This window comes from Stegostoma tigrinum, chromosome 4, assembly GCF_030684315.1.
Source record: "Stegostoma tigrinum isolate sSteTig4 chromosome 4, sSteTig4.hap1, whole genome shotgun sequence".
Taxonomy (NCBI): domain Eukaryota; kingdom Metazoa; phylum Chordata; class Chondrichthyes; order Orectolobiformes; family Stegostomatidae; genus Stegostoma; species Stegostoma tigrinum.
Window position 1 is genome coordinate 94,777,473 of NC_081357.1, and position 22,334 is coordinate 94,799,806.

At 42.3% G+C, this 22,334-nt stretch overlaps 1 protein-coding gene across 8 annotated transcripts in view; it reads left to right on the forward strand.

The window, feature by feature from the left end:
- Nucleotides 1-22,334, forward strand: part of vit (vitrin) — a 55,814-nt gene that overhangs the window by 28,849 nt on the left and 4,631 nt on the right. For 6 of the 8 annotated variants that reach the window (XM_059645543.1, XM_059645537.1, XM_059645538.1 and 3 more), the window contains 10 exons: nucleotides 23-88; nucleotides 1,707-1,769; nucleotides 3,498-3,548; nucleotides 3,812-3,877; nucleotides 4,329-4,385; nucleotides 9,854-9,910; nucleotides 16,038-16,185; nucleotides 16,342-16,445; nucleotides 17,465-17,691; nucleotides 21,252-21,765. In XM_059645543.1, the coding sequence (XP_059501526.1) occupies nucleotides 23-88; nucleotides 1,707-1,769; nucleotides 3,498-3,548; nucleotides 3,812-3,877; nucleotides 4,329-4,385; nucleotides 9,854-9,910; nucleotides 16,038-16,185; nucleotides 16,342-16,445; nucleotides 17,465-17,691; nucleotides 21,252-21,765 (1,353 nt within the window). The remainder of the gene's footprint in view (nucleotides 1-22; nucleotides 89-1,706; nucleotides 1,770-3,497; nucleotides 3,549-3,811; nucleotides 3,878-4,328; nucleotides 4,386-9,853; nucleotides 9,911-16,037; nucleotides 16,186-16,341; nucleotides 16,446-17,464; nucleotides 17,692-21,251; nucleotides 21,766-22,334) is intronic. The other 2 variants (XM_059645540.1, XM_059645542.1) reach the window with 1 other exon arrangement.

The following is a 22,334-nucleotide window of genomic DNA, read 5'->3' on the forward strand; positions in this document are numbered from 1 at the left end:
CACTTTTCTGTATTTGCAACAGCTAACGGTGAGCTCGCGACTGACCCTGTGTACACCTGGACAGGCATGAAGACCCACGACAGCCCAGGTCAGGCACACCTGCAGCAGGCAAACTGCCTCCATCTCCCCGTCCCCTGCATACAGCCCGGGGAGGGAGGGGAACAGTGACAGAGTCTGGAATTCCTAGTGTCCCAAGTTCTAGCCTGAGATACAGCACAGATCCACGGGATATCTCACCAAATCCCAAGATCTAATTTCGGCATCACAGAGTGAGACTATTCAGCCCATTATGACTGCTCCAGCCCATTGGTACAGCTATTTAATTCATTCCAAGCTCCTACTCTTTTGCCTGTAAACACTTCCTGTTCAGGTAGTTATCTAATTCTCATTTGAACATTATCACAGCGTTTCCTCCCAACACCATTTTGAGGTAAGGCATTCCAGATCCCAATAACTATACAAAATTACTTCTCTGCTTCTCCCCCTGATTCCTTTACTAATAACCTCCTGCCTGCAACCTCTCCTCATTTACTCTGCAAATACCCCTCAGCACCAACCTTCCTTTCCCTGATGTGAGGGGAGCAATCCCATCTTCTCTAATCCCTCAGTTCTGGTATGATTCCAGTAAATGTGTCCATTTTGGGGAAAGTGATGTCTGTAGGCAGCTCTCAATGGGGTCCGCCCGTGATTTCCGGGTGTTGTGAGATAGTGTTCCTCGAACCCCACCCTGGGTGAAAGTTCAGTGCTGGTGAGTAGGATTTGTGGCGACTCATGTCGATCTGCATCTGCCTAACTTCACACTCCCACATGTAGTATTATGATTTGTGCAATCATTGCTGCATTTAGAGTGAGCTTCTGCCTAACTTCACACTCCCACATGTAGTATTATGATTTGTGCAATCATTGCTGCATTTAGAGTGAGCTTCTGCCTAACTTCACACTCCCACATGTAGTATTATGATTTGTGCAATCATTGCTGCATTTAGAGTGAGCTTCTGCCTAACTTCACACTCCCACATGTAGTATTATGATTTGTGCAATCATTGCTGCATTTAGAGTGAGCTTCTGCCTAACTTCACACTCCCACATGTAGTATTATGATTTGTGCAATCATTGCTGCATTTAGAGTGAGCTTCTGCCTAACTTCACACTCCCACATGTAGTATTATGATTTGTGCAATCATTGCTGCATTTAGAGTGAGCTTCTGCCTAACTTCACACTCCCACATGTAGTATTATGATTTGTGCAATCATTGCTGCATTTAGAGTGAGCTTCTGCCTAACTTCACACTCCCACATGTAGTATTATGATTTGTGCAATCATTGCTGCATTTAGAGTGAGCTTCTGCCTAACTTCACACTCCCACATGTAGTATTATGATTTGTGCAATCATTGCTGCATTTAGAGTGAGCTTCTGCCTAACTTCACACTCCCACATGTAGTATTATGATTTGTGCAATCATTGCTGCATTTAGAGTGAGCTTCTGCCTAACTTCACACTCCCACATGTAGTATTATGATTTGTGCAATCATTGCTGCATTTAGAGTGAGCTTCTGCCTAACTTCACACTCCCACATGTAGTATTATGATTTGTGCAATCATTGCTGCATTTAGAGTGAGCTTCTGCCTAACTTCACACTCCCACATGTAGTATTATGATTTGTGCAATCATTGCTGCATTTAGAGTGAGCTTCTGCTCCCCAGGTTACAATTCCAAGCCTGGATTATCGGACTACAAGAAATGGGCTCTCAGCCTTGGGGAGAGCAGTGAGTACATTTTGATCTTTCCCTTCTTCTAGATTTAAAAAATATATTCATTTATGGGATGTGGGCATTGCTGTCTGGGCCAGTATTTATTGCCTGTCCCTAGTTGCCATTGAGAAGGTGATGGTGAGCTGCCTTCTTGAACTGCTGCAGCCCTCCTGCTGCGGGTTGACCCACAATATTATTAGGGAGGGAATTCCAGGATTTTGACCCAGCGATATTGAAGGAACGGTGATATATTTCCAAGTCAGGATGGTGAGTGACCTGGAGGGGAACTTGGAGGTGTGGTGTTCCCATATATCTTCTGCCCCTGTCCTAGATGGAAGTGGGTTTGGAAGGTGCTGTCTGAGGGTCTTTGGTGAATTTCTTCAGTGCATCTTGTAGATAGTACACACTGCTGCTACTGAGCATCGGTGGTGGAGGGAGTGAATGTGGTGCCATCAAGCGGGCTGCTTTTTCCTGGATGCTTCAAGCTTCTTGAGTGTTGTTGGGGCTGCACTCATCCAGGCAAGTGGGGAGTATTCATCGCACTCCTGACTTGTGCCTTGCAGATGGTGGACAGGCTTTGGGGAGTCAGGAGGTGAGTATTCCAAGCCTCTGACCTGTTCTTGTCGCTATTGTTTATGTGGTCGGTCCAGTTGAATTCCTGATCAATGATAACTCCCAGAATGTTGATAGTGGGAACTCAGTGATGCAAATACTGTTGAATGTCAAAGGTCAATGGTTGGATTCTAGATACGGTACAATTATTAAAAAGATCCAATTGTACCTTGGAGCAGGGAGAGATGAATGGGCCACACTGCATACTTTCCTCCTTTTACTTGAATAGAAAGGGAGTGCAGCCACTGGACTATAGCTGATGCATTAAATATAAAAGCAAGATGATGACATTGAAGTAATAATGTTAATCACTCACTGGAGTATTTCATAAGTTGGAACATGGTTACCTTCCACAGGTAGTTGAGATTAACAACATTGAATGGTTTCTTTTCCTGTATGCCCATTGATATTGCACTGAAATCCTGGAGGACAATTCACCAGGATATATACATCCTGGCAGCACAACTCAGGGAGTAGACCTTGGTCTGGTTGTTTGACCTTCGACTTACCTGCCTTAGATTATTGAATTTAGTGTTGCTTTCTCCATGAACATGCGAGGATCACAATCTGCTGTTAGTATTCATTCATTCAGTTGCAAAGTGAGGTAGTTGAATTTTTTCCAGATAATAACATTTTGGGAATAGAGCATATTAAATGATCTATTGAATTAGATACAGAGAAGACATTTCCACTGGTGAGAACAATGGGCTATTTCCTAAGTACAAGATGGTCACAAACAAATCCAGTGATCCTGGAGACAATGGAATTTGCAACAACAAAGCAGCACATTGAGAGGAAGTGTGTGAGGGAGAAAAGGATATACAATAATGTTCAGTGAAGTGGGGTGAAGCATGAGTACTGAATGGGCTGAACAGCCTACTTCCTGTGCTGGAAATTCTGTAATTCTACGCCATTTGAAAAACGATATGTGACCCTTTCTTCTGAAGATCTTCATCACTGGGTTTTCTTCAGATCCCCACTGGGTCACATATCGACAGAGAGCGATCACTGAGATTACTCAACAATTCCGCATCATTATATTATGTGACTAGCAGGACAATAACAGGGAAACCAGGTAGGCATTGATAATGTGTTTCAGTCTAGTCATCCCTGTGCTGTGTTCATTGGCAGGTCACAGAGCTCAGGATCCTGGTTTGTGGAAGTTGGACTCTTCAGCCCCTGGTAAGTGACTCTGTCTCTCAGGAGTTGATTTATACATCTGCCTTAATCTGCAGCAGGCTCACTCACTGTGTATGTGTTTCGAGGAAATAATGGGCACACTCCATAATTTTAGTTGTTGTCATACATGAGAGCAAGAGCTGGAATTTTGTGAAATGTGTATTAAGAATAGAGATCCTGAAACTTTGTCCAGATAGGTTTAATATGGTTTGTGCAATTATTGGACATTAAAGTAACGAATAAATGTTTCCCTTATTTTTGTGAAGGTCAAAGACATGGGCTGAGAGGGAGCCAACCATGGGGATCCAGCTCAGAATCATTCAAGACACAAAGTAAGTAAATGTATTCAATCATTATATTTAATTGGTTGCCAGGCAACCAGAGCTGGATGATAGATCCTCTGAACAGCAGTGAAGATCCAGAATAGAAAGGACTATTTAGTCCTAATGGCCTCTGTTATTGGATAGGACATCTTCATCTGGTAGGGGTTGTTTTGGTAAATGAGAACAGGGATAGTTCAAGCTGCTGATGGTTTTATTTGTCTTAGACTTCCCGAAGTTTCCAATGTGACCTGCCTGAGTCTCCATCGTTTTGGGGTGAAGTGTCACTCGGCCTGGACCCCCTGAAGGGTTTGCTGCAGCACAGGCTCATTAATGCAGTGAGAGTGGGAGCCATATTGTGTCCTTCGCAGGCACAGGGCATGAGTCCACTGTCTGTGAATAATCACAGCTCATCTTCCTCTTCAAGGACCTGACTTGAAACTCATTTCTCTTTCTCATCTAGGTCAGAATACAGATGAAACAGAGATTAACTTTTGGAAATCAGACTTTGACACAGACGGTGAGTTTAACTTTGAGCATGCGATTCTAATGTGTTACATATGAATGTAACCGAAGATCTAGGAGCAGGAGTGGACAGTTCAGTCCCCCGAACCTGCCCCACCATTTGATACAATCGTGGCTAATCTTATTTCAGCCTCAACTCCTCTCTCCTGCCTGCTCTCCATAACCCTTTAATCCATTACTAATTAAAGATCTATCTGTCTCCTTAAATTTACTCAATGTCCCAATGCCCACTGCATTTTGGGTACTGAATTTCACAAATTCAGAACCCTTTGATAGAAGTAATTTCTTCTCAACTCGATTTTAAATTAGCTACCCAAAAGGGGAAGCATACTTTGTCAACTCCTTTTAGCATTTTAAATACCTCAAATTATATCTCCTCTCATTTTCCTAAACTCCAGATGGCATAGGCCTAAGTTGCCACACTACAGAGCATTGATGCTGGCATTGGTGGTTAGGTACCTGGCCTAGTAATCTGAATGATGAGAGGCTAATATTCTGCAGGCGCATGTTGAAATCCCACTTGATCAGGTGGTGAAATTCCTATTTGATTATAGGCTATGTTTGAGATGTATCTTACCTCTGCTCTCACAGGATCAGTCACTGCACTTTTGCATTGCTGAGAGCTGAGACTTTCTCGCTTACAGAGGAGTGAAGGAACAATCAATATGACCAGCAAGTACTCTTTCACTGCATTGCTTCCTACTACTCCATAGTATCACTCTGTCAAAACAAATGCGAGAAGGCTAAAGCCAAAACTAAGTTTGCAGATATGCAAGATGTTTACATTGAAGCAAAATCTATAGTGAAGATCAAACAATACAATTAGTAGCAAAACAATTTAGATCAAATAAACAATTTAAGGATCTTGCTCAGAATAGCATCCACTCAGCCATATTTTAATCAAGTAGGTAATTAGTAGATATTTCTCTCATCTCTTGTGACTGAATGTTAGCTTGAGTTAATATTTTAGAGCTTCAAAACTAAATTTTTTTCACTTGATGGGGTTAAGTAGTCAATTGTTTATCTTAAATAAACAAGATTTAGATTTTACTACTTCATACTCAAGTAGGAGCAAGATTAAAACAAAAACAAGTGTTCATATTCTGTCCCAATAATATAAGACTTGGGGGCTCAAGCTAATTGTCACTGGATTAGAAATGTATAACCTCAGTCTAATGTTCTGGGTATAAAGGTTCAAATTCCACCAGGGCAGATGGAGAACTTTGAATTAGATAAGAATCTGGAGTTATAAACCTGGCCCTTCTAGTGACTGTGTGACCACCATCAATTGTTGTTAAAACCTACCTGGTTCACTAATGTCCTTCAGAGAAGGAGATCCGTGTCCTTACCTGGTCTGGCCTGCATGTGGCTCTAGGTCCAGAGCAATGTGGTTGACTCTTTACTGCCCTCTGGACAATTTGGGGATTAACATCAAATGCTTCTTTAACCAGTGACACCCACATCCCACAAATGAATTTTGAAGGAGGCCCATGACTTGCACTTCTTGCTCATTCTGGAGAAATCCTGGATGGTCCTGATGGTTTAGATGACCCAGGGGGCAGCAAGTGTCTCTGGTTGGAACAACTCAAGGCCTGGGCTTTGAAGCTTGAGCATGAGCTCGAGGCAGTATTCATGATTCTGAGAGGGGGGTAGACAGGCCTTTCTGTGGCAATTGACGTGACTCCAGGATGGTACCTCTCCCAGGTGCTAGGGTCAAGAAGGTCATGGAATGAAGTACAGGACATTCTGAAGAGGGAGGGTGAACAACCAGGGGTTGTGGTCCATTGTGGGACCAGTGAGGTAGGAACAAAGAGAAATGATGTAGGAGAAAGAGATCCTGTAACCATACTTCAGACAATTAGGCAGGAAATTGAAAAGCAGGATTTGAAAGGTAGTAGTCTCTGGAAAATTCCTAGTGCCACTCAGTAGTGAATATAGGAATAGATGGATAGAATGGATGAATGCTTGGCTGGAGGGATGGTGCAGGCGGAAGGGCTTTAAGATTCCTGAGGCATTAGGACCATTTCAGGAGTAGGTGAGACATGTATTTATTGAATGGGACCAATGTCTTCACAGGAATGTTTGCTAATGCTGTTCAGCTGAATTAAAATTTGATCAGCAGAAGGATAGGATTCTAACAATTAGAATTGTTAGAAGCTCTTAGAATTTAAAGTGCAAGTAACTGAGTCTTGGAAGGCAGAAGAAACATAGATTAGATAAGAAAGAAGTGAGTTTAGCAAACGTAAATAAAACATATCTTAATGCAAAAGGCCTGACGAATAAGACAGGTGAGTTGAGGGTGTAGATAGACACATGGGAATATAAATATCATAGCTATGAGTGAGACTTGGCTGAAATATGGGAAGATGGGCAACTCAACATTCCTGGTTTGATCAAAGAATCAATTATAGCAATGAGGAGGGGTATTTTGGAAGGATCATCAAATGAGGCCAGTTCATAGAAGTAAAAAACATAAAAGGGGCAAACATAATGTTGGGTATGTACTATAGGCCAGAGAGAACAGTCAGAGAGAGATAGATGATCGAGTATGTAAGCAACATTCATGCTCGGGTGACTGTCTGTGTGGAGTCTACGCATTCTCCCGGTGTCTGCGTGGTTTTTCTCCGGGTGCTTTGGTTTCCTCCCACAGTCCAAAGATGTGCAGGTTAGGTTGACAGGCCATGATAAATTGCCCTTAGTGTTCAGGGATGTGTAGGCTAGGTGGGTTAGCCATGGGGAATGTGGGGTGATAGGGTTTGGGTGTGATGACATTTGGAGGGTTGGTGTGGACCCGATGAGCTGAATGGCCAGTTTTCACACTGTAGGGAGTCTATGATTCTATGAATTCTGAGGGCCAGAATATATTTGCACCAGGAGATACACAAATTAATTAAGGCTAGTCAGCATGAATTTATTAAGAGAAGGTCATGTTTGACAAATTTGATCAAATATTTGGAGGGGGTAACCATGAGTGTTGATGAGGACAATGCATTTAATGTGTTCCATGTGGATCCAGCAACATTTTTGACAAGATTCCTCTTGACAGACTAATCAAAAATGTAAGAACTCATGGGAGCTGGGTCACGCGGAGTTGAGGGAGCTGGGTCACGGGGAGTTGAGGGAGCTGGGTCACTGGGAGTTGAGGGAGCTAGGTCACGGGGAGTTGTGGGAGCTGTGTCACGGGGCGTTGAGGGAATTGGGTCACATTTTGGAGCCAGGTGTTGTGGTAGGGAGGTGTTGTGGTAGGGAGGTGTTGTGGTAGGGAGGTGTTGTGGTGGGGAGGTGGGGAGTTGGGGAGGTGGGGAGGTAGGAAGGTGGTGTGGTAGGGAGTTGGGGAGGTGGGTAGGTAGGGAGGTGATGTGGTAGGGAGTTGGGGAGGTGGATAGGTAGGGAGTTGGGGAGGTGGGTAGGTAGGAAGGTGGGGAGGTGCATACTATGGAGGAGAGAGGGAGCAAGGATAAAAGGGGGAAACTGTTCATGTGATACTCAAGTTCACTTCAGTAAGTCAACAGCAACACCAACTTTCATTTCCATACCATTTCCTTTTCCGGGAGTGTCAATCGCCTCGTGGTATTGGTTTTCAACTATTAATCCAGAAATGTAGCTAATGTTCTGGGGACCCAGGTCAAATCTTGCCGTGGCAGATGATGGACCTTGAATTCAATAAAGAATCTGGAATTAGGAGTCTAATGATGACCATGAATCCATTGTTGATTGTCACGAAAACCCCATCTGGTTCACTAATGTCCTTTAGGGAAGGAAACCGTTATCCTTACCAAGTCTGGCCTGCATGTGACTTCAGACCGACAGTAATGTGGTTGAGTCTTAACTGCCCTCCGGGGATGGGCAGTAAATGCTGGCCTAGCCAGTAGATGTCTACATCCTGTGACTGAATTTTTAAAAAGTAGTAAAACACCCCAGCGCACACTACAAGAGCATCATCAAACAGGATTTGACAGAGGACATATATGAGAAGATGTCTAAAAGCTTGCAGGCCTTATAGAAGAAAGGAGAGTTTAAGAGTTGGGGCAGGGTGTTTAGAGGGAATTCTAGAATTTAGTCCTTAGACAGCTAAAGGTGTGGATACAAATGGTGGAGCAATTAAAACTGGGAATGCATAAGATGTTAGAATCAGAGATTGGTATTAGGAGATGGGCAGCAGAGTTTTGGATGGTTAGTTCAGGTTTGAAGGTATCAGATTGACCCCGGTCTGCACTGAGTGGCTGAGGTGACATATCCTGACAGCAATCACAGGGATGTTTGGATGTTCTGCCCTTAATCCTGTGGGATCGTGCTCAATAATGACCGAGGTTGGGGAGTGGCAAAAACAGCCTCGTTATTGAACATCCGCAAGAGGTGGTGATGGAATTCAAGTTCAGTTTTACAGCAGCCTCTTTCATGCAGTTTTTACCTTCATTGAAACTTTAGCACAATGGTGTCACATAATTGTGTCTATTGTGTGCAAGATTGTGTGAGATCTGTCTGGGAGAAGCAGGAGATGGCTTAAGCACTGGCTAAATGCTGGCTGTTTCTCCTGATGGGTTTAAAATGCCTGTCTGGGTCTGAGTTTGCACAATTAAGAGGGGTTACCCCTTTTGTCTTTAAAGTTATTAATGTTAGTAAAAATATTACACCTATAAGATCTAAATAAGTGAGAAATGATATGTGTACTAAATAAAAGTAGAGAGTGCATTAAACTAATCTCCTGCAGATGGGCTGTAAGATTTTATTTACTATTGCCGGTTTTGACAGCTCTTACACATTCATTCATAAAGTTTCATGGAAGCGCTGTTTGCATTGTAAGTTTCTTAAAGAGGTAGCGGTCCTATACAATGTATATTTAAAAGTATAAATCCATGCGTTAGTACAAGGTGATAGCCTTAAATAAAAGTTAGAACTACGTAGAACAATGTTATATAAATAGGTAGTGTATAAGGAAATTTCAGAGATAAAAATCAGCAAACTGCTTGTGGTGGAAACTGTCTGATGTCCTGTGACATAGGCAGGTCCCAAGTGACAGTTACTACAGGCTAATTAATATTATAATCTTTCCATTGCTTCGAGTGGGTTATTGAGACATGATTCAGGGATGACATTGTTCAGAGTAGGTTACACCATTAACACTTTATCCAGGGGTAGCCTTTGATACAGAAACAGGTTTAAACACTATTTGCAGCATGGACCGATAAGAATTGAAAGGCGTAAAGAAACAGTAATGGGTTAGAAGAGATGTTTAAATTACTTTATCTTGTAAGAGTAAAGTGTACTACAAAATGCAGTTTTATGAATAAGTGAATGGACATGTGGTATTGTAAACATAGAGCACTTGTGAGTGAGTTGGTAAAGAGAAGCCATAATACACTATCTCACAGTCCTGAAACATGATGTTTAGTTGTGTTTGTACAAGATAATGAGGAATCACTGCTGGTAAATGCACTGATTTTACATTTTCTTTCTAACCAGGCTTCAGCAGAAAGAACCAAGATTTCATTGAGGACCCAATTTCACAAGGAGACCCAAGTATCTACAGTTTCTTGCCTCTTGAAATGACTAACACATTAGATAGCAAAACAATAAAGTGAAATTCCACTCTATTACTGGCCATGCAGAAATCAAATGCTCCCAAGCAAAGGTGCTGGGAGAACACATGGATAATTTCGCACAATTTACTGCCCCCCCCCCCGATATTTTTGATGGGCAGTAAGTAAAGTGCATGCATTGACGCCCAGACTTGAATTTTATTCAATTGCGGACTTAAAGTGACTGTTTCTGAAGTGAATCCTTCAAAGGCTGCAGTCACGGAACGGTACAGTCAATGTCACTGTTAATTTTTCATCGCTCAGAGGTCAGGTAGAGATAAATGAGACAAGGTTAAAACAGAATCTTTGCAGTGCATTGGAGCATCTTAGACCATTTTTCTCCACATTAAAATAAATCCAGTCAAATCCATTTTTTTATCAGCCTTATCAACTCACAAACAAAATAGTTTAATGCTTCCTGAGAATATGAGTCTGTAAACTGTGCTTTTTTAAAAAAATTCTCTGATAATATTACTAATAACACCTCACAAGCCTTTTAAAGAGTGATTGACATCTCAAAAGGCTTGTCTAGGACAGACAGAGCAACTTCTGTTTTCTTTGCTGCAAAAATGACAACTGAGCAGAAAGGGATTTCTACTTCTGATTTTGAGCTTTCTCGTTGGAAGTGTTTTTTCCAGAAGATTCCTTTTCCTTTACTGTCCCTGAATTTCCTGTTTTTCCCTTGGCCCAGGAGATGATGTGGATCGATCAGGTTGGTGGGAGTGGTGATGGAGTCGAAATGGGGGGTCGGGGAGAAACAGATGGATGGAATCTTCCCATTATCCAAAATTACCTCAACCTAAAGCTACCCGGGTATAGAGGTGGATGGAGAACATTCCCAGATACTGGGTCAGCTGGGGGTCAGGGAAGAGAGTTGAACTTGTAATGGTCTGTATGTTCAGTAGAATAGCTATCCAGACTTACCGATTCTCCTGAAACATCTTAAAGTTTCTGTGAATTAAAGGATTAACCTTCCGAAGACATCTGAGGGAGAAAAATATCATAGGAACGTGGCAATGAGAAGCTTTTGATTAGATGTTATTTATCACCTTCACCAAACCCTTCAGTCCTCTGACTAAACCCTGTTGTACATTTGTCTGCTATTTTTCCCAAACAGTCTGACCTACACATAACTCTCACTTCACATCAACAAAGTTGAGTCTGAATTATCCTCTGAAATAGTCAAGTTAACCATTTAGCTCTGTCAAGATGCTGCAAAGAAAAATAAACAATCAGGAGACCATTCAACCTATTGTCTTTGCACTCTCTCTCTGAAAGAACGTTACGGTTTAGTGACAATCTCCTGACTTTTCCCTGTTACCCTACACATTGTTTCTATCTAAATCATTATCTAAACCCCTCTTGAATGCCTCAGTTAAACCTGCCTCCACCACACTTCCAGACAGTGCATTCTATACCGTTAACTGTCTAAGAAAGCTTTTCCTCACGTCACTTCTGCTTCTTATGAAAATTGCATTATCTGTGCCCTCGAGTTATAATCCCTATGAGAGGGACTAGTTTCTCCTAATCTATTCTATCATTCCCACTCATGATTTTGAAAGTTTCAAGCAAATCTCCCCTTAGCTTTCTCTTCTCCAAGGAAAAGTGTCTCCAAATGATCAAGATCTCTTTTACTCTTAGATAACCTTCTTCACTGTCCACTTTTGGTGTTGTCCACAACCTTACTAACCGTGCTTCCTAATCATCCAAATCATTTATACAACTACAAACAACAGTGGACCCTGGAACTGTCTGTTAAACATCTTCTACACCCTCTCCAATGCATTTGCATCTTTCCTAAAATGTAGAGCCTAGAACGGTAAAGAAAAACCTCTATACTGCTGTACTCTTTGTTCCTATTAATAAAACCTATGATAGTGTCTGCTTTATTAACTGCTCACTAGACCTGTCCTGCCACCTTTAGTGATTTATGAACATATACATCCAGGACTCAATTTTTATTTTGGAGAAAGACATGGAAGATAGGGAACTTGGAAAAATAAACGGTGAAGTCTTGAAGAGAGTCCACGTTACAGAAGAGGAGGTGCTGAAGGTCTTAAAAAGCACAAAGGTAGATAAATCTCCGAGACCTGATCAAGCATATCTAAGGATGTTGCTGGATGCTGGGGAATAAACTATGAGGCACCTAGCAGAGATATTTGTATTATCTACAGCCACAGGTGAGGTGCTGGAAGACTGGAGGGGGGCTAATGTAGTGCCTTTATGTAAAAAAAGGCTGCAAGGAGAAGCCTGGAAATATAGATTAGTGAGTCTGACATCAGTGGTAGGTAAGTTGTTGGACGGGATTCTGAGAGATAGAATCTACATGCATTTAGAGATGCAAGGACTGTTTGGGGATTGTCAGCATGGTTTTATGCATGGGAAATTGTGTTTCACAAACTTGATTGAATTTTTTGAGAATGTGACCAAGAAGGGAGGTGAGGGCAGAGCAGTAGACATTGTCTATATGGACTTTAGCAAAGCTTTTGATGAGGTTCTGCCTGGCAGTCTGACTAGTAAAGGTAGATCATAGAGATTTAGAGGGAGCTTGCCAATTGGGTACAAAATTGGCTTGATGGTAGGAGACAGAGGGTGGTGGTGGAGGTACCCACGCCAAGTGGCGTGCCACAGGGATCAGGGCCACTGTTGTTTGTAGTTGCATAAATGATTTGGATGATAGTAATAGGAAGCACGGTTAGTAAGGTTGTGGACAACACCAAAAGTGGACAGTGAAGAAGGCTATCTAAGAGTAAAAGAGGTCTTGATCATTTGGACCAATGGGCTGAGGAGTAGCAGATGGAGTTTAATTTGAATAAATGTAAGGTGTTGCATTTTGGTAAGATGAACAAGGGCAGGACTGACACAGTTAATGGTAGGGCCCTGGGTGGTGGTGAAGAACAGGGAGACCTAGGGGCTCAGGTACATAGTTCCTTGAAAATTTCTTCAGGCATTGACAGGCTAGTAAAGAAGGTATTTGGCACGCTCGCCTTCATTGCTCAGACCATTGAGTAAAGGAGGTGGGATGTCATATGAGGCTGCCTTTGAAGTACTGTGTACAGTTCTTGTCACTCTGCTATAGGAAACACTGTTAAATTGGAGAGGGTGCAGAAATGATTTACAATAATTTTATCAGGCCTGGAAGGTTTGAATTATATGGAGAAGTTGGATAGGCTGGGAGTCTTTTCACTGGAGATTGGAAGGTTGAAGGGTGACCTTATAGAGATTTATAAAATCATGAGGGGCATATATAAGGTAAATGGCAAAGGTCTTTTCCCTCGGGTGAGGGAGTTCAAAACTAGAGGGCACATTTTTAACGTGAGAGGGCAAACACTTAAAAAGAACCAGAGGGCAAATTTTTTACACAAAGGGTGGTTCGTTTGTGGAATGAACTGTTGGAGGATGTGGTGGATGCAGGTACAATTACAATGTTTAAAAAACATTTGGTCATATATGAATAGGAAAGGTTTGGAGAGATATGGGCCAGATGCAGGCAAATGGGACCAGTTTAGCTTGGGCATGTGGACAAGTTGAGCCAAGGGGGTCTGTTTCTGAGCTGCGTGACTCTTTATTTTATACTGTACCTCCATGTTCTTCTACTGAAGGGAATCACCTCAGACCTTCTTGCATTAAACTTTGTCTGCCACCCATCTGTGCCCTTCATCAACTTATCAATGTCCTTTTGCAGTTGTACACTTTTCTCTTCAGAATTTACAATTTTCCCAAGTTTCATGTCATCTGCAAATTTTGAAATTGTTACCCGCACATTGAGACCTGGATCATCAGTATAAATCAGGAAAGGCAAGGTACCAATGTCAATCCCTGGGGAACTCCGCTACAAACCTTCATCCAGCCCAAAAAATATCCATCATATGTGACACTGTCTCAAACCCATCCTGGAAATCCATGTACACCAAATCAGCAATATTACTATCATCCACTCTCTCTGTTATTTATTCAAAAAAAAACAGTGAGTTTGTCAGACACAACTTCCCTTTAGACATATGCCCTGACTCTTCATTTTCCCACATAACTATTAATTCTTTCCTGAAGAATTGTTTCCAGAAGCTTCCTCACCATTTAAGGTAAACTGACTGGTCTATAATTGCTGCTGTTACAAACCCTTTTGAGAATGTGCAATTCTCAAGTTCTCCAACATCACCCCAGGAGCCAGGGAAACCCGACAGGTTTTGGCTAGTGCCTCAGCACTTTCCATTGCCACATCCTTCAGTATCCTTTGATGGATCTCATCTGGTCTCAGTATTTTGTCAACTTTAAGCATCGATAGCACATCCAATACCTTCTCCTTATCAGTTCTGAACCCTTTTATTGACCAAAGTTCCTCTACTGTCACCATGGCCTGGGCAGCATCTTCTTCTTTTGCCCCCTGACTCCAAGCATAAATCCACCTTTTGGTCTGTACATTTTTTTAACCACAATTTTACTGTTTTTGTACCTGTGGAAGAATTTAGGATTCCCTTGTGTTAGCTGTTATCTTTTCTGACAATCCTTTTTAATTACTTCCCCAAAAACTGTTGCTCTCCTATTGGTCCTCGATTTCTCAACCTTCCTTATCTTAGTCCCTAACCCCGTTGCCATCCAGGGAGCTCTAAATTTGTTTTCCCCTACCTTTAACTTTCACTTTTAAGAGGATATACCTTGACTGTGCCTGCATCATCTCCTCTTTGAAGGTGGCCCGTTGTTCAGAAACTAGTTTTTTCCCTAACCTTTGGTTCTAGTCTATTCAGCTCAGCTCTGTTCTTGGCCCTTTGAAGTCAGTTCTCTTCCAGTTATTATTCTTTCTCTGGATTATCCTTTGAGTTTTGTGTTGCAATTATTACTATTCTCCAAATATTCCCCAACTGTCACTTGACCAACTTGGTCCACCTCATTTGCGAGAACGAGACCTAGCAGTGCCTTCTTTCTTTTTGGATTGGACACACGCAGCTATCGAAACACTTATCCCTCATTGCCTTTCACTCTACCAATGTCCTAGTCCACACTCTGCCAGATAAAGTACCCTATTATTGCTACTGTGTGATCTTCCTGTCTTACTGTAATTTCCCTGCAGATTTGTTCCTCTACAACCTATTCACTAGTTGATGGTCTATATACTACATTGAGCAATGTAATTGTACCCTTTCTATTGTGTTGTGCTAGCCAAATGAGCTGTGTTTTTGAACCCTTGGGACATCCTCTCTGCTACACTATAATGATCTCTAACTAAAACTGCCACCTGTACTTTTGTTTCCTTTCATAATTTTTTTGAAGACCTTCTAACCAGGAATATTTAACACACTTACTTAAGCCAGATTTCTGTTATAGCATGGCATCATAAGCTGACAATACAGCGTGGACCCGTAACTCCCCAATCTTAATAATTATACCCTGTGCATTTATAATTGGTTGGTGTAAGCCTGCTTTAGGCTCCATTCCCTTTTGCCATGCTCCCATTACCTAATGTCTTCTATTCTAATATTATCTGTTTTTCTCAGTGTTTTGTGCAGCCTTCAATCCCTCTCTGATACACTTCCCTAGTTCCTATATTCTGGCCCAGTCAATTCTCCCCACTGCACTAGTGTAACTCCTCTCAAAGACCTCAGTTCCGGTTCTGTTCAGGTACAATATATCTGGCTCATAGATGTGCTATCTCTGCTTGGTGGAGCATCTCTGGTTGACATCAATTCATACCTAAATAGTCTAGCTAAACTTCATGGTTTAAAGGCTTTTGTGGTCTTGTCCTTACCTCTAGACCAGGAGCCTGGGGTCAGGGCTCATCTGCTCTGGAGGTGTTGACTACATATACCAATTTCTTACTGTTACGGATTGCCATGCCTAAGAAAGTAGCTTCTCCCATTAATACTATCAAACCATTTTTAATGCCTTAACAAAGATCACCTGAGTTTTGATGAAAGGTCATCAAACTGAAAAGTTAACTCTGTCTCCCTCTCCACAGAAGCTGACTGATTTGCGGAGTATTTCCAGCATTATTGCCTTTGAAGCCTTTCCTGCGCAGTTTTGGGTCAGCTGTCAGGTCTTGGTTTAAGTGACTGCTCTTTTTGCCATCGCAGATTGCAAGATTGACCTTGCATTCCTGATGGATGGAAGTTGGAGCATTGGAAGACGGAGGTTTCATATTCAGAAGAGTTTTCTGATGAAGATTGCTCAAGCCCTTGACATTGGAGTAGCAGGCCCATTGATTGGCATCATACAGTTTGGGTGAGTGGCACCAAAATCTCCTCTCAATATGACAAGATTGCAAACAATAATGCGGGGAAAGGAGCACTTTGCATCTGATAGATGCTATGTAAATGCACAATACTCCCCCCTTTATTTTGCCAGATATTAAACAACATTGACTTTTTGTCATTCCAGGAACAATGCTAGCACGGAGTTCAACCTCCAGACTTACCGAAACTCAGATGATCTTAAAAATGCCATTGAGAAGATCCCACAGCGAGGTGGCCTCTCCAATGTGGGTAAGTGCCTCACCCTTCCCAACATGTGCTCACATCACTAATCTTACACTTCCAACAGTTGGAGGAAGGTGGTTTCAGTGAGTTTACAGCAGATCTCCAGCCAGCAGTTTGATGTTTTAACATTAGTTGTCAGTATTGTGAATATCTTTTGGCTTCATTCGCTGCCAGTAGTCCTGCTTATAGGTCTTTGTCGAGTCGCTGATTCCAATTGGGGAAGGATGCCCAAACAATGTACTCAGTAGAAGGTTTTCTTGGCTTCAATTAAACGGATTAGATTGATTACATTTCACTTGGGTGCTAGTAACATCGCATTTGGATGCTTGTGGTCTCTTGTGAGATATCAGGCTCAGTTTAAGAGTAAATGCACATTACTGATTTAACTATGTGCTGTTAACAATAAGGGCAATCACTGAAGCACTGGTTAGGACACATTAGCAACACAAGTCATAACACTGCAACTTTTGGAGGTCACCCTAGGTCAATGATTAACTCCCACTAGAACAGTTCTTTATATCCTGCCAGGCAGGGCTTATCTTTCATGTACTAACTCCTCTATGCAACATTTTGAACAGACTGTTAACATCGATCGACTGTTAAAAGTAGCTGTGCATGTGACTGTGTTTTAATACTGACTATTTAAAAAAACCTGATGGATATATTACACTCACTAGATTTCAAAAGGACATGCATTCAAATTTGATTGAAGCGTTCCTTGTTTCATTCTCGTTCATATGGAAAATTGCATCCTGTCCCCCTTCCCTCCCCTGGATTCTCTCCTGTGCGATACCATTGGTGTATCTGCCTTTGTCTCACTGGAGTTACCTCCCTAAACCTCTCAGGGTACAAAGCTGAGCCTCTATCATTAGTTTAACATCATGGTTAACTGGATCAGCTGAGGTTCAAGGATATGCTTCAATGCAGTGCAATAATCATTTATGCCAGGGGCTATAATGAACACACATGTAGCTCACTGGAAACTGGAGAATTGACTAAAAGGTGTGGAATCTTTCTTTTTGCAGGGAGAGCACTCGGTCATGCCCTTGAGAATTTCTTTTCCAAAGAGCAGGGGAATCGCGGCGGGGCCCCCAATGTGGTAGTGGTCCTGGTCGATGGGTGGCCCACAGACAAGGTCGAAGAAGCTGCTCGCCTTGCCCGAGAATCTGGCATCAACATCTTCTTCATCACAGTGGAAGGTGCAGACCAGAGCGAGAGGCAGAACCTGGTCGAGAGAGACTTTGTGGACAAGGTGAAGTCATGTGCTCTGGGTGCAGTGATTGTGGGATAGCCACAGCACGATGGAATGGTCTCCATATCAGTTGGTGCTCCCTGCAATTTAGGCATGTAAAGTGTCTGATATTTATTCCTGTTTACATTCTTGTAAAAGTTGATAACTAAAGTAGGATTTAGTTCAAAGCTGGTGGGTCTGTACATACAAACTCCACCGATGTTCCAGGCCCATGTGCTATTAACGGCCAGATCAGTGAATATTGTCTTCTCTGTGCTGTTGGTTGTTGAGGAGCTGTAAAAGTGTCAAAACCATCCAACTGAATCCTGTCAGTTTGGTTTCTGCAGCAAGCCATATGTTAAACTTCACTTTCCTGCTATCTCTCCACTTCCATTTGAATATTTCAAATATTCCATTTCAAATCACTACACTAGACTCTTTGAGAAGAGTTTATGGACTCCATTTGCACCTCTGAATCCCACATTTTAACTTCTGTCTGCTTAAAGATCCTTCAGGTACAAGTACGGGACTGAAGGAAGAATCTCCTGCACACAGCTGACAGGCACAAACTTCTTCAAGTGTGTCAATATAAATCATCTCACAAAAAAAATTGTTAAACATGAACCTTCCCCATCCACTGCAGATAATGATTACAGTTCAACACAATCTTTAGGCAGCCATCCCTGGGTATCTTCAATCTGCTCCATTTTTTAATAGAAACAATTCCTCCACTTGGAGGAAACACTGAGGGTGGTGAGGTTGCAAAATGTACTCTGGGTGGTGCTTTCACCACCAAGAGAGGCTTGGTGGCAGCAGCACTACTGATCGAGCTGGTTGGGTACAAAGGGATATAGCTGCTAGACTGGGTCTGTGGTAGGTAATGAGGGAACCAACAAGAGGGTAAATCATACCTCACCACATGCTTACCAATCCACTTGCTGTGTTTGGCCAGACCATATTTATAGGGGTGACCACCACACAATGGAGACAAAGTCCCATTTTCTTGTTGTGTGGCACTATCACCATGCTAAATGGGACTGACTTTGAACAGATGTAGCAACTCAAGACTGGGCATCCAACAGCAGAATTATACTCCAGTACAATATTCCAGCTCCCTGATACCCATTGATTGGAGTTTTGCTGGGGCTTCTTGATGCTACAGTTGATCAAATATGGCCTTGATGTCAAGCGCTGTCACTCTCACCTCACATCTACAATTCAGCTCTTTTGTCTATATTTGAACCAAGGCTGTAATGAGGTCAGGAGCTGAGTGGACCTGGTGGAAACCAAACTGGGCATCAGTGAACAAGTTATTGCTGTGTAGGTGCTGCTTGATAGCACTGTCAATAGAATCTTCCATCACGTTACTGATGATCGGGAATAAACCAATAGGATAGTAATTGACTGGATTGGATTTGTCCTGCTTTTTGTGGGTAATTTTCCATATTCTTGGGTAAATGCTAGTGTTGTAACTTACTGGAACAGCTTGGCTAGGGGAGTGGCAAGTTCTGGAGCACAAGTCTTCAGTTCTATTGCTGGAATATCGTCAGGGCCCGTAGCCTTTTTGGTATCCAGTGTCTCCAACAGATTCTTGGTGTCACATGGAGTGAATCAAATTGGCTGGAGACTGGTACCTGTAATGGTGGGGACTGCTGGAGGAGGCTGAGATGGATTGTCAACTTGGCATCTCTGGCTGAATATTGTTGCAAAAGCTTCAGCCTTATCTTTTCACTGATGCGCTTGGCTCTTCCATCATTGTGGAGGGGGATATTTGTAGAACCTCCTCCTCCAATGTGTTGTTTAATTGACCTCCAACTGCACATTTTTAACCTTAAGTCATGAGATTACATAAGGCCCAGAGCCAATGTTGAGGACTCTCAGGTCATCTCCCTCCTGACTGTATACTACTGCTGGGCCTGTGCTGCCAGTGGGACAGGGCATATCCAAGGATGGCGATAGTGGAGTCTGGGACATTGTCTGTAGGGTATGATAACATGAGTATGACTATGTTAGGCTGCTATGGGACTAGTCTGTGAGACAGCTTTCCCAACTTTGGCACTAGCCCCTAAATGTTAGTAAGGACGACTTCGCGGGGTCGACATGGCTATTTTTACCATGATTATTTCTGGTGCCTGGGTCAATGCCAGCTGATCCATCCTGTTTTATTTCTTTGTTGAGACTTCATAGTGATTGATACAACTGAGGTATTTCAAAGGCCATTTCAGAGGTAACCACATTGCTGTGGGTATGGAAACACTTGTCGGGCAGACGGTGAGGATGGCAGATTTCCTTCCCTAAAGGGCATCAGTGAGCTAGTTGGGTTTTTCTGACAATTGACAATGGTTTCAATAATTCTGAATATTTCTTAATGAATTAAAATTACACTAACTGCTGTGACATGATTTGTTCCGAAGTCTCCAGCACATTAGTTGAGTTTCTGGATTAATAGCATTAGATCATCATCTTCCCTGAAACAGTGCACAGACACAGTTTATACTGATTCAGTGTATACTGATACAGCAATTGATACAATGTTTACATACAATGTAGATTGAAATGTTATAGTGATCCAGCAATATACCGGTATAGTGTATGCTGAAATAATATATACTGATACAGCATATACTGAAACTGTGTGTACTGACACAGTGTATAGTAAAAAGTGTACGCTGAAACAGTATATAGTGATTTAGTGTATACAAAAATAACACATACTGATACAGCATATACTGAAACTGCATATTCCATGTAGAGACCAGGTCCTGCTCCTAGGCATTTCCACGTAAATACAAAACAAACTGTTTCCTCCTTCCCTGTCAGTTTGTAGCTATCTTCTCTTTCTGTCTGTTTGCTTTCCACACTTCCATTGCCCTGCTTCATTTTGCTGTTCTTTTCTCCATCTGTTTGTCTTTTTTTCTTTTTATTCGTTCACAGGATGAGGGTGTCGCTGGCTAGGCAGCATTTATTGTCCATCCCTAATTGCCCAGAGGGCAGTTAAGAATCAGCCATGTTGCTGTGGGTCTGGAGTCACATGTAGACCAAACCAGGTCAGGATGGCAGGTTCCTTCCCTTAAGGACATTAACGAACCAGATGGGCTTATCTGACAAAAGACAATGGATTCATGGTCATCATTAGATTCTTAATTCCAGATTTATTTTTTATTGAATTCGAATTCCACCATCTGACATGGCAAACCGGGTCCCCAGAACATTACCTGGGTCTCTAGATTAACAGTCCAGCAATAATACCACTAGGCCATTGCCTCCCCGTTGTCTTATGCTTTCTGCTTCTGACTCCACTTTTCTCCGACTGACTCTCTGTGTCTACTCCTTTCTCTGTTACACTGTTTCTATCTGCCTCCACTCTCTTTTCTTCTCTCAATCTAGCCGTTTTTCTCAGTCTTACTTACCCCAACATCAATCAATCGATTTTGATCAATCAATCAGGTTTTGATGCGCTATTGTAAAGATGGGAGCGGGAAATTGCAATGAAACATAGAAAGGCAGATTAAAATCAGTGAACAAAGCAGTGACGGATATAGTGGAATACAGTTTATAAATCTCTCTCTCATCCTTTCCAGTCTGTGTGCAGAACTAATGGCTACTTCTCCATCAATGTACCCAGCTGGTTTAAGCTGTACCAGGCCGTGGGGCCGCTGGTAAAACGGGTATGTGACACCGAGCAGCTGGCCTGCAGCAAGACCTGCCTCAACTCAGCTGATATTGGCTTTATAGTGGATGGTTCAAGCAGCGTGGGAACTGACAACTTCCGCACAATCCTGCAGTTTGTGGCCAACATTAGCCAGGAGTTTGAGATCTCCGACACAGGGACCCGGGTGGGAGCGGTGCAGTACACCTACGAGCAGAGACTCGAGTTTGGCTTTGACAAGCACAGCACCAAGGAGACACTAACCACTGCTGTTAAGGACATTAGGTACTGGAGTGGTGGCACCAGTACTGGAGAAGCCATCAGTTATGCATTAAAGCATCTATTTAGCAATTCCAAACCCAACAAAAGGAAGCTCATGATTGTCATCACCGATGGACGGTCTTACGATGATGTGCAGGCACCAGCACTTGCTGCTCATAGAGACGGTAAGCACTAGGGAGGGAGCTCACAGTGACACAGCGCTGGGGGATGGGGCTCACAGTGACACTGGTCATTTGGAAAAGAGAACACATAACCAGAATTGAACAATTATAAATGTTCCCTTTTCAAGTTTATGTCCAACTGCCTTCTGGAAGTTATTATTGAATTTGCTTGCACTACCCTCTTAGTCTGTTCTTTCTGGACAATAACAATCCACTGCATCAAAACAATTCTCCTCATGTCATGTCTAATTCTTCTGTCAAGTACCTTGAATCTGTCTGTTCTGATTACTGACCCTTCAGTTGCCAAAACAGTTACTCTTCATTTACTGAGTGAAAACTGTTTTATAACTCAGTGTAATTTATTAAATCTCTCTAAATCTACATATTCTGAGGCCAATCACAGTTTCTGCCTATAGCTGTTAATGTCTACTAAGATTCTAGCTTTGGGGAAGACTGACTGCAATGGGATGAGACAGATTGTCCACAGTAAACTTTGTTCAAATAGCAAGATCAGTGGTAGGAATGGAAAACCAGTTTATACATCAAAAGGGCAAAGGCTCCCTGACCTGGAT